At 39.2% G+C, this 11,226-nt stretch overlaps 1 protein-coding gene across 1 annotated transcript; it reads right to left on the bottom strand.

The window, feature by feature from the left end:
* Positions 1 to 3,263: 3,263 nt before the first annotated feature.
* NDUFB4 (NADH:ubiquinone oxidoreductase subunit B4) lies at positions 3,264 to 8,697 on the bottom strand. The gene is made up of 3 exons (XM_081025285.1): positions 8,451 to 8,697; positions 4,591 to 4,737; positions 3,264 to 3,378 (listed from the first exon to the last, which is right to left on the bottom strand). Exons 1-3 carry the CDS (start codon positions 8,628 to 8,630, stop codon positions 3,316 to 3,318), a joined length of 390 nt encoding a protein of 129 aa, XP_080881411.1. The 5' UTR covers positions 8,631 to 8,697; the 3' UTR covers positions 3,264 to 3,315.
* Between the last annotated feature and the right edge of the window lie 2,529 nt (positions 8,698 to 11,226).

Raw genomic sequence — 11,226 nt, 5'->3', positions numbered from 1 at the left:
CTGAGGGTCAATCCCACCCACTGATGTGCCAACAGCAATCAAAGCTCAACTGCAACAGGAGGGTACACACACAACACACACAAGGGACACTCCTGGAGCATCTGGGTCAGATGGCCAGGGAGACTGTGCCCCTGGGCCCTGCAGGACTGAGAGACATGGCAACCCTACCTGATACATAAAAACAAAAACAGAGAAGCAGTCAAAATGAGGACACAAAGAAATACAACACAAATGACAGAAGAAAATTCCAGAAAAAGAACTAAATGAAATGAAGGCAAGCAACCTATCAGAGACAGAGTTCAAAACAATAGTCATAAGGAAGCTCAAGGAACTTAGTGAGAACTTCAACAGAGAGAAAGCAAGCATAAAAAAGGACATAGAAACCGTAAAAAAGAACCAACCAGAAGTGAAGAATACAATGTGTGAAATGAAGAATGCACTAGAAGGTTTCACTAGCATATAGATGAAGCAGAGGATCGAATCAGCGATTTAGAAGACAATGTATCAGAAAACACCCAAGAGGAACAGCAAAAAGAAAAAGAAGTCCAAAACAGCGAGGATAGTTTAAGAGACTTCTGGGACAACATCAAGAGAAACATTTGCATCATAGGGGTACCAGAAGAGAAAGCAAGAGATTGAGAATCTATTTGAAGAAATAATGACTGAAAACTTTCCTATCCTGCAAAGGAAATAGACATATAAGTCCAGGAAGCACAGAGTCCCAAACAGGATGGATCCAAACAGGCTCACACCAAGACACATCATAATTTAAAATGTCAAAAGTTAAAAACAAAGAGAGAATCTTAAAAGCAGTAAGAGAAAAGCAGTTCGTTTCCTACAAGGGAGCGCCCATAATACTAACAGCTGATTTCTCAACAGAAACTTCGCAGGCCAGAAGGGATTGGCACAAAATATTCAAAGTGATGAAAAACAAGGGCCTACAACCAAGGGTGCTCTACCCAGCAAGGCTGTCATTTAAAATTGAAGGACAGATAAAGAGCTTCCCAGAGAAGAAAAAGCTGGCGTTCATCATCACCACACTAGTATTGCAAGGAATGTTAGAGGGACTACTTTAAGATGAAAAGATAAAAAATATGAATAATAAAATGGCAATAATTACATTATCTATCAACAATTGCTTTCAATGTAAGTGCATTAAATGCTCCAATAAAAAACATGGGGTGGCTGAATGGATAAGAAAACAAAAGACTCACTTCAGATTGAAAAACACACACAGACTGAAAGTAAAAGGATGGAAAAATTTATTTCATGAAAATGGAAACGGAAGGAAAAAAAAAGCTGGGGTAGCAATACTTATACCAGACAAAATAGACTTTAAAGTAAGAGACAAAGAAGGACCCAGTAATCCCACTTCCTAGTATATATAAAGAAACCCAAAATGCTACTTTGAGGGGATGTGGTGCATCCATATGTTCATTGCAGCATTTTTCATAATGGCCAAGATGTGGAAGCCGCCTGGGTGTCCGCTGATGGAAGAACAGCTAAAGAGGTGGCAGATATATATTTATATATATTACATAACGGAATATTGCTCAGCATGGAAGGAAATGGGTTCTTGCCATCTGCGGCAGCATGGATGGATCTGTGCTGAGTGAAGCATCAGACAGAGAAGGACGATGCATTGTGATTTCACTTTTATGTGGAATATAAAGAAAATATATAAACAAAACAGAAATAGACTCATAGATAGAGAACATTTTGATAGTTGTCAGATGGGCAAGTTTGGGTGGAGGGTGAAAAAGGGTAAAGGATTAAGAAGTACAAATTGGTTGCTACATAGTCATGGGGATGTAGGGTACAGCGTATAGTCAATAGAATTGTAATAACTATGTACGGTGTCGGGTGGGTTCTAGATTTATCAGGGTGACAGACGGATTTGGGGGTCCACGTGAAAAATGTGAAGGGATTAAGTACAAATTTGTAGTTACAAAATAGTCATGGAGATGTAAAGCATGGGGAATATAGTAACAATATGGTAATAGCTATGTATAGCACCAGGTGGATACTAGTCAGGGGAATCACTTTTTAAATTATATGTTTAACCATATGCTGTACCTGAAATTAATATTGAATTTTAACTTAACTGAAAAATGTAAAAGGTGGGGGAAAGGTGCAGGGCAATAAATGGTCCAAATTTCCAGGTATAAAACAGTAAGTCACGGGGATGTAACGTACAGCATAGGGAATATAGTCAATAACATTGTGATAGCGTGGTATGGTGTCTGACAGTTACTGGACTTATCATGGTGGTGACTTCTTTAGGTATACAAATGTTGAATAACTATGGTGTACCCCTGAAACTGATATAATATTGTATGCTAACTATATTTTTAATAAAAATCTTAAAAAAGGAATAGTTACACATATGCTTTGAAAGTTAAAATCAATATACTGTAATCAGCCCTACAGAGCACGGTTCCTCCTACAGCACTTGATTTTACTCTGCCTTCATAGATGCAATTGTCACCCTACTGTTTAAGACTGAAATACAAAGCTTGGGATAGCTTTATTGAGCAATACTGTTATTTCATCTTCATGACCTTATGAGGTAGTCATTACTTTCTCCATGCTATAAAGGAGGAAAGGGAGTCCTGGTATTCCAACTGCTAAGCTGGAGCTAGACTTCTAGCCCAAATCTGACCTCCAAAGCCCAATACTCTAAACCATTTTACTTCTGTTCCTTACATGGCTTCCACCGCCTTGTCTTCTCACCCCACAGTGGCCCCCAATCCCGCCATAGCCAACATTTTGCCCTTTCGTGTTCCACTTTTGCCTTGTCAGCCCTGTGAACTTCAGAGCCTAGATTAAATGTCCTCTCCCTAGGCAGGACTGTTGCCCCATCGGCTTACCTCCACTGCTTTCCTAAACCTGTCATGTTTTTTACCACACTGTTGCATGTACCACTAGGGCTAGAGCTAGACAAGAGCTTAGGTATTAAGTAGTACCAGACACATAATAAGCACCCAAATAATAATTGTTGAGTAAACAGTTTTCAGAGTATGTACTCCTTAAGACAAACATGACCTAAGTTTGACTGTTACATTGCCAGCATATAGCACAATGCTTGGTTCATAACAGACACTCATTTATTGAATGAATGAATGAATGAATGAATGAATGAATGAATGAATGAAAACACATCTGTTTCTTCATTAAACTATGAACGCTCACAACATAAGGATTCTACAATGTCCAGCAAATGTTTGTTGAATCAAAGTAACATTAAGAGAAACTATTTAATCATTCATAGAAGATTTATTTAAACAATAATACATATAGTCATCATTGCCAGACTTAATATGAGATGTTAAATGTTCGATCCCATTTTCCTTCCCGGATAAGTTTTTCTTTCCTATCCTGAATAGACAAAAAGAAAAGGAAAAAAAAAAATTAAAAACAATGCATTCTAGCACACCCCATGCTACAATTCTAAAACACAGCAATAAAATGCTCCAAACCTATTTCCAATCCCCCACTGTCGAAAGCCTATGGAGTAGAGTGAGGAGGTAATAGTCTGAAGAAACGATAAGAAAATACTGCTATTGAAAAATATCTTACCCACATTTTAGTAAGTAGAATTGTACTATCCCACTAAAAAGCATACATTGAAAGCAAAATGCAAATATATTCTGGGTAAGTGTGCCCCACCTTTCTGTTAAGCAATAATTTATCAGATAATCAAAATATATACGCTCTAACAGGAGAGAAGATTGGATGCTTAAGGCACAGCTGGCTATGTGGGCTCCAGTCTAGATGGCAACATGAGGTCTGGGGGCTAAAGCTGGAGTTCTAGAACCAGACAGAGTAGTCAGCCTAGTGTCAAAGATAAGCGTGGCTTCCTCCACAATCATATATCAAGCCTTTGATGACAGTGATTCCCAGCACAGGTGGTGTTTGCTCTTCTGCTGTGAGGGTATTAATAAGTTTTAACGTTAATTTCTAAAATGTGACCAATATAACTAGAATTCAGGCAAATAGGGAACACAGTAAATGATTTATGTATGCTAATACTTAACCCAATAAATATCTCTTTTTAAAACACATGAATGAAACAAATTAAATACAAAAATCTGCAAAGATAACATCTACAGGTTAATTAGAACACGAAAGTTTAATTTCTGCATATCTTCTAATGAGAAAAAAAGAAATTAACTTTTTAAAAGTTACCTCTATATTCTCTTGCTTAATATTCACAGTATAATTTCCTTACATTATCTAAAACACACCAGGAAAACTCTTCCATGAGCTAAATTCAAGTCTTAGAAATATTAATTGACCAATTGATTAAATTCTAGAGCATCCATTAAACTTGAAAGACCCACAGACTACAGTGATTTTTAACAAAGCATATTTCTGTATGAGCTGAAACGATAAAGAAGTAAAACCAAATATATAATTCAAACTATATTTTATCTCTTGCCGGAAAGGAATAAAGGTAAAAGAAAGGAAGTGAAGGAAGAATGGAGGGCTAATCCCAGAGGCACACTGGCGACAATCAAGAGAAAGAGCTGCAGCCAGCACAGGGGGAGACCTATCCACAAATACTAAACCCAAGGTCCTAATACTTACTCTGTCACTTTTGAACACATAATACCAGAAGAAGAGAGGCCCAATTCCAGCCAGAGCTCCTAAGAGCGAGGTCTTGGGGGTGGGTCTGAAGTTGGGATAGACATTTGCTGATCTTGCATAGGTCCAACGAGCCAAGGCAGGATCTTCCTAAAATTAATAAAAACAAGTTACAGGAACTTAAGCAAGGCCACATCGAAAAATAATCTCATCAGGACTTTTGTGGAGAAGCATAAGAGATGCCTTTTGTTCTCTACTACAGTTAAGGGTATACTCTGAATATTCCTAGATAGCTTCAGGGAAGATCTTTCATTTCTTGTATTTGTTGATCTTGTTCAAATCCTTCAGAATTTAAAAGATTCTTACGAGTATAGCACCCTTCAGCTTTCTATTTATTTAAGATTTAAGAATCTTAATCTTTTTAAAGTTGTCAGAGAAGCCCTTTCTCTCTTTGATCATTTTTATCCTTATCTGGATTGTTTTTAGCTTCATTGTCTTTCTTGAAGTATGACCAACAGAAAGAACCACACAGTATTCCTGATGAAGACAAACAGATTTCATATGCTCCATCATGCTTAGTACTTTGTTTCCAGAACCTTTCTAATGTTTACCCCCACATTGGTTTTTCCAAACCATAAATAAGCAGAAGGAAAGTGAAGACTGAGGTAGGCTAATTATGAACTTTAAGTTTCTTAAGCTCACTTGGCTGGTATTTAAGAGCAAAATATTCCATTTCATACTATTAAAACAGTTCTGTAGAAAGGACAAGGCTGTTAAAGAAAAATAATCGGACTGTCTTGGCTAAGAAAAAAGTAATTGTCCATTTTAATATATTTATACTAGAATAACTATATAAGAATAGCAAATCTACTCCAAGTACATAATTAAATTTAACCCCCAAATGAATTTACAAAAAAAATAAAATAAAATAATTTGCCCCAATTAACTGACAGATAAAAATAAGAAATTGAAAACTTTAATACTAAGCTGTAAGGAGAACATTCAAGATCCTAACCAACACCAGGAAGTCACAACTGGTAGGACTAAAATAATTCAACTGAATCTTCCACAGTAACATTTTAATCCAAACTGTTTACAGAAACAGTAAAGGTAAAGAAACAAGCTATAGTTTCAAGGGGATGTTTGAGCTCAATACGTCCCTTCTGCTATTAATGTATTTGAATGACTCTCCCATGAATTCTCTGCCAATGACATTTTCTACACGTTGATAACTGACATGTCTGTCTTCCAGAAACAAATGTCATTTCATAAAAGTATCAATAGCCCGATGACCATAGTTCATTGAGCCTGGGGCTGTTGTTAAGAAAGGTTCCAAAACACGGGCCATGGGACAGGGTTCTCTGACACCACTCCAACGTCCAAAGAACTACCAGGAGCATCTGACATGGTGAAAACTCCTTCGTGAAACTATTTCTTCACTTGGCTTCCAGGGCACACACCAGCTTGGTTTCCTCCTAACTCTCTGAACCATCCCCTCTTAGTCTCTTGTGCTCTCTTCTTCCTTACTCCCCAATCTCTTAATTTTGGACCTCAGACCTCACTGGTCTTTCCTATCTACATTCACTCCCTGGATGATCTCCTCCAGTTACATGGCTTTACATATGTATCTCTGGGCTGATGACTCCCAAAATTATACCTGTAGCCCTAGACCTCAACCCTCAGCTCCAGACATAATACTCAACTGCCTGCTCAACACTGAAATGTTGTCTAACAGGCATGTCACATGCGATGTATCCCAAACTGATTTCCCAATATTCCGCACCACCTCTATCCCTGCTCTTCTCATTCTTTTCTATCTTGGTAAAAAGCAAGTTTACTCTTCCAATCGCTTAGGTCATGAACGTTGGGGTCATCCTAACCAGCTCTCTCTTACACATCATATCCAATCTGCCAATGAGCTCCAAGGCCTGGTGTGATCCAGTCCCAGGTACCTTTCTGACCTCATCCCTTTCTACTCCGCCCTCACCCTTCTTTGTTCGCCACAATGGTCTCTTCAGTATTTTTGCAATTAACCAGGCACGCTCCTGTCTATGGACCTATGCACTTGCTGTCCCCTTTGCCTAAAATGTTACTTTCCCAGCTCCCTCACCTCACGTATTTCAGATTTTTTACTCAAATGTCACTTTCCCTGAGCCTATCTAAAATTGCAGCTGTTCTCCCTTCCTACTAAATACACATACTCCTAATCCCCTTCCTTACTTTATTTTTCTTGTCACTTAGCAATATCTAAATGCTAAATGATTTCTAAACGATTTAATTTTTTAACTTATTACTTGTCTCCCACACTAGAAAACAAGCTCTATAAGGATAGAGGTCTTTGCCTATTTTGTTCTCCACTGTTACTTTAACATCTAAAACAGGGCCTGGCCATAACAGATCCTGAGCATTTATTAACTGAATCAACCATTCTTAAAGATTAGGCAAGTAATTTTCATGTATTGCTCAATATATGATTAAGTGTGAGGCATTCATTTAATGAACAAAACAACCAATGAGGCAGGTGTCATTACCTCTGTTTTACATGACAAAATTGAAACTGTCGTCGGTCACAGAACTGAAAAGAGAAAATCTGGAGCTTAAATCTCAGCTCTGTCTGGCTCAAGGCCTTATTCTTTTTACTACATCGTGCTATCTGGCACATCAAACCCAATCGTGTGAGTATGTATATAAAAAATGCCTCTCTCCACACCTTCTTCCCAAATAAACAAGGTTCTGGTACAGCCAACCGGTTTAGCAGATGCTTTGGGTTACACAGACCAAGGTTCAAAAGCTGCTCATCACTCTATGACCTACTTGTCCTTCCCATATTGTCTTCCCACCTATAAAATGTTCGTAATAGTTCAACGCTCTGAATAGTTGTGATATTTGAACAATATTCAGAAAGGATTTAGATAGTGCCTGGTACATTGTAAATTTCCTTCAATCCTTACAACCTCCAAAAATTCCTACAGAACACCAATGCAACTGTTGGGAAAGTTTTTTTAAAAGAATCATATCTGATATATTCAAACAGCTCTTGCACAGAATTATCGAAAAGCACACTTGCTACATAATAATGACTATCAGTTTCCTGGGTGCATATTATATGATGGGAATGTTACACAGACTATCTCATTTAACCTCACAGTTCTATAAAGAATGCACTACCATTCCCGTATACGAAGATCAGGAAACTAAGATTCAGAGGGACAAGGCAAATTGCCCAAGGTCACAGAGCTTGCTAGTATGTAGTGTCTGACTCCAAAGCCTCAAGTTTGAACAAGCTGCAGTCTTTGGGTCTTTAAAAATATAAACTGAAGATTCACTGTATTTCCATCAGGAGAGAGCAACATTGCTATGACCTGTGAACGAAAAGATGGAAAACAACTTTAAAATAGACACACACACGTTTTCCAATACTCATTGGAGCTCATATCGCTCAGCCTGGCGCTGGTAATGGCTGGTCACATGCCTTGTTTCATTTAATCCTCATAACAGCTTCGTAAGACAGTCAGGACTACGTTATGCCCATTTTTCAGTTGGGAAAACAGAGAGTAAGCAGCAGAGTTGAATCATTTTCTCAAGATCACCCAGGCGGCAAGTGATGAAGCCAGGACTCAGACCCACTCAGGTGTGGGTCCAAAACCCGCCCTCTGACCACCAAACTCTGCCCAAGGTCAAAGGGCTAGTGAGTTGTCCTGCTCTGAGGGCCTGGAAAAGGGCCAATGTCTAAAACGCGGACCTGGAACGGCGGCCGCCACGCTGCGAGGTGCCCCCCGGCCCATCAGAGCCGCCCAGCCCGAGGGCACGGCCGCAACGCTGGCCCTCTGCTCCCGCCCCGCCGCCCCGCCGCCCCCACTCACGATGAGCCCGTGGCGGCTGGGGTCGTTGTACTGAAGCAGATACTCCCTTTTCAGCCGGGATCTTATGGCCAGCCGCTCGGCTTGCGCTCTCCGGGTTTCCGGAGATATGTCGTATTCAGTCGGGTCGAGGGTAGGGGGCAAGGTGGCCAGGCGCGATGGCTCGTACTTGGGGACCTTCATCTTGGGAACCCGGCGCTCAACTGCGCCTGCGCGGCCCGAGGCCCGCCTTCTTCTGACCGTCCTCCCGAGGAACTGCGCTTGCGCGTTAGCCCGAGGTTGGGGATGGAGCTCAGCACCGACTCCAGCTTCCGTCCCCAACCTTCCTCACTGTCCTGGCCCGCTAATAGCGGTCTGCGCGTGCGCAACGTGCTGTCCCTGCTTTCCCCGCTCCACTTCGTTCCTTTACCCGCCGCCCCGCTTCCCCAATCTATCGCTCACTGTTTCTTTCTCAAAGCCTTCTCTACTGACCGAACAGAGCTTATTAGGTGACGCTGAGCTGTGTGGGACTGGCAGAGACGGAGTCCTATTTCAGTGTGTGCCCATCCAAGCTGTGTGATCTTGGAGAAATCACTTAACGTCTCTGAGTTTCCTCCTCCATATCTTGGAGATAATGACCCCTATTCTGTTCACGTAGCAAAGTTGTGAGGATTAAATAAGACCATGAATGGATGCCAAAATGCTTTGCAAAACTGAATTCCCTAGCCAAGAAAAAGAAAAAGCTTTACTGTACATTACTACATTATATTCATACAACATAAATAAAACTATTTTTCACAGGCATGAAATAATGGTTAATACGAAAATGATGTTAGAAGTGTTGCCTGCCTTACTATAGTAGGTCAGGGAAAAAAATGACGTATATAAAACTCATGAAGAAACAATATCTTAATTCAAATACTAAAGCTTCTTAACTAAAATCCTTACCACTCTTCAGGTGCTAAGAATGAAAAACATCCTTAGAGATATGAAAATATGCATTGGGGCGTGTGTCTTACTGTGAAAGATGATTTAGGGAGAAAAGGAAGGCAATCTGAAATGAAACCTTCATTCCCACTCTCAGGGGAAACCATGTAAACAATATTTCCATAGCTCAGGCAAGAAAAGCTGGATCAAAAGAGAGCTTCAGCTTGAATGAACCATCTGGGGACATGTAGGTATGTTGGGAAATGTTTACTACGCAGAGAAGGTACCTAGAAAATGTTAGAACTTGAAGTGATGAGGAGCAGCACTGCTGTCCAATTTACTCAATATTTTAATGCTGTTTTGAAATATTTATTAAGCACCCACCGCATGAAGCATACTGCACACTAGTCAGTCAATCTTCCAGGCTCAGTGGGAAAAATACAGAAGAAATGAAGGATGTGATCTTTGTATTTGAGCAACTGGCAATCATGCAGTACAGAAAGAACAGTCGGAATATGCTAATATTTGCAAAGCAGTTTAATGTCCAAATGAATATAGAGCAAAATGGGCTCCTGAGAATGCAGGCTGAGAAAATGTAGCAAAAAGAAATATGAGACAAATCACTCACTCAGTTTTAAAGGAGCAAAAAAAAAGGAAGTTCTGTTTTTTTCAAAGGTGTTTTAAAATATTAAGAAAATAAAACAAAATGAAAAGCAGGAGCAACTTGTAAATTCTAAAAATTCTAAAGACTGCATTGATAAAGTTTCAAACACCTTTTGTTTATAGGTTAGACACTGATCTAGGAAGAAGGGCATTTAAAAAGAAGAAAGGAGTACAATAGGTAACAAGACAGCTGACAAAATTCAAAAGTACTTTTTAAGGTTAAGAGAGAGAGAGACAGAAAGAGAAAAAATAAACATTATTTTGCTTTACGTTAAGGTGGTTATTCTCACATTTGCTTGATTGTCCTAAGGATCCCCTTAAGATCATTGCTTAAAATACGGAGTCCTAGGTTCTGTTCTGCTCCTGGAGATTCAGAATTGGTCTGGCAAGGGAAACCAAGAGTCTGTTTTTTGTTTTGTTCTTTTAATTTCTTGAGGGGTATTCTTACAATATTGCATGTTTGGGAAACAGCAATGAATACAAGAGGTCTTCTTTCCCTCTTCCTTTTCCCAAAAAAGGCCCTCTTAGAATGAAACTATTTAAGATGGAGCTCTAGACACCAGAATGAAGGAAAAAATACATGATTAGAACTTTGTCTTGAAATAATGCTACCAAAAAATTATTAAATGAGTTTATCTTATATTTACACATTTTAGGTTACAATCACAACTGTGTGTTAATTCTAATAAATCAAGTGTTATTTGTGGGGACTTTTACTTTTATACAGCTCATTATTCTTTACATGGCATTTGATTTATGCAGTCGGGTCATATTTGCAAAAGTGTGGGAGGGTTTTACCCAATTTTCCCAAGGCCCTCTCTTACTCCTTTGAAATTAATTATTTCCTTTACAAGCATTGATTTAACTATCTTCTTATTGATTTTCTCTTTTTCATTTGCTATGTGGTCCAACTCTGTGAGATCCTCCTTTATTCGTGACTTTGGGTGTGGATCTGGCAGTTCACCAACATTACTTTAATCAATTTCATGAAATTCCACATGGTTTGCAAGATTTTCAATAGATTTCTATTGTGTTTGAGAGCTGAATGTTTCCAAATAGATGACCAAAACTTTGATGGGGTGGGTACAGGCAGTAGGGTTCACAGACAGAACAATTTACGTGGGGGGCAATTTCACAAGTGGTCATTGTATCAATGAATATTTCATATTTTGAAGACTTTTACTTCTCTAAGAAATCTCCTAATATAATT

This window comes from Rhinolophus hipposideros (genome assembly GCF_964194185.1).
Source record: "Rhinolophus hipposideros genome assembly, chromosome: 2".
NCBI lineage: Eukaryota > Metazoa > Chordata > Mammalia > Chiroptera > Rhinolophidae > Rhinolophus > Rhinolophus hipposideros.
Note: the sequence above shows the minus strand (reverse complement) of the source record. Positions and strands in the feature narration are given on the sequence as shown.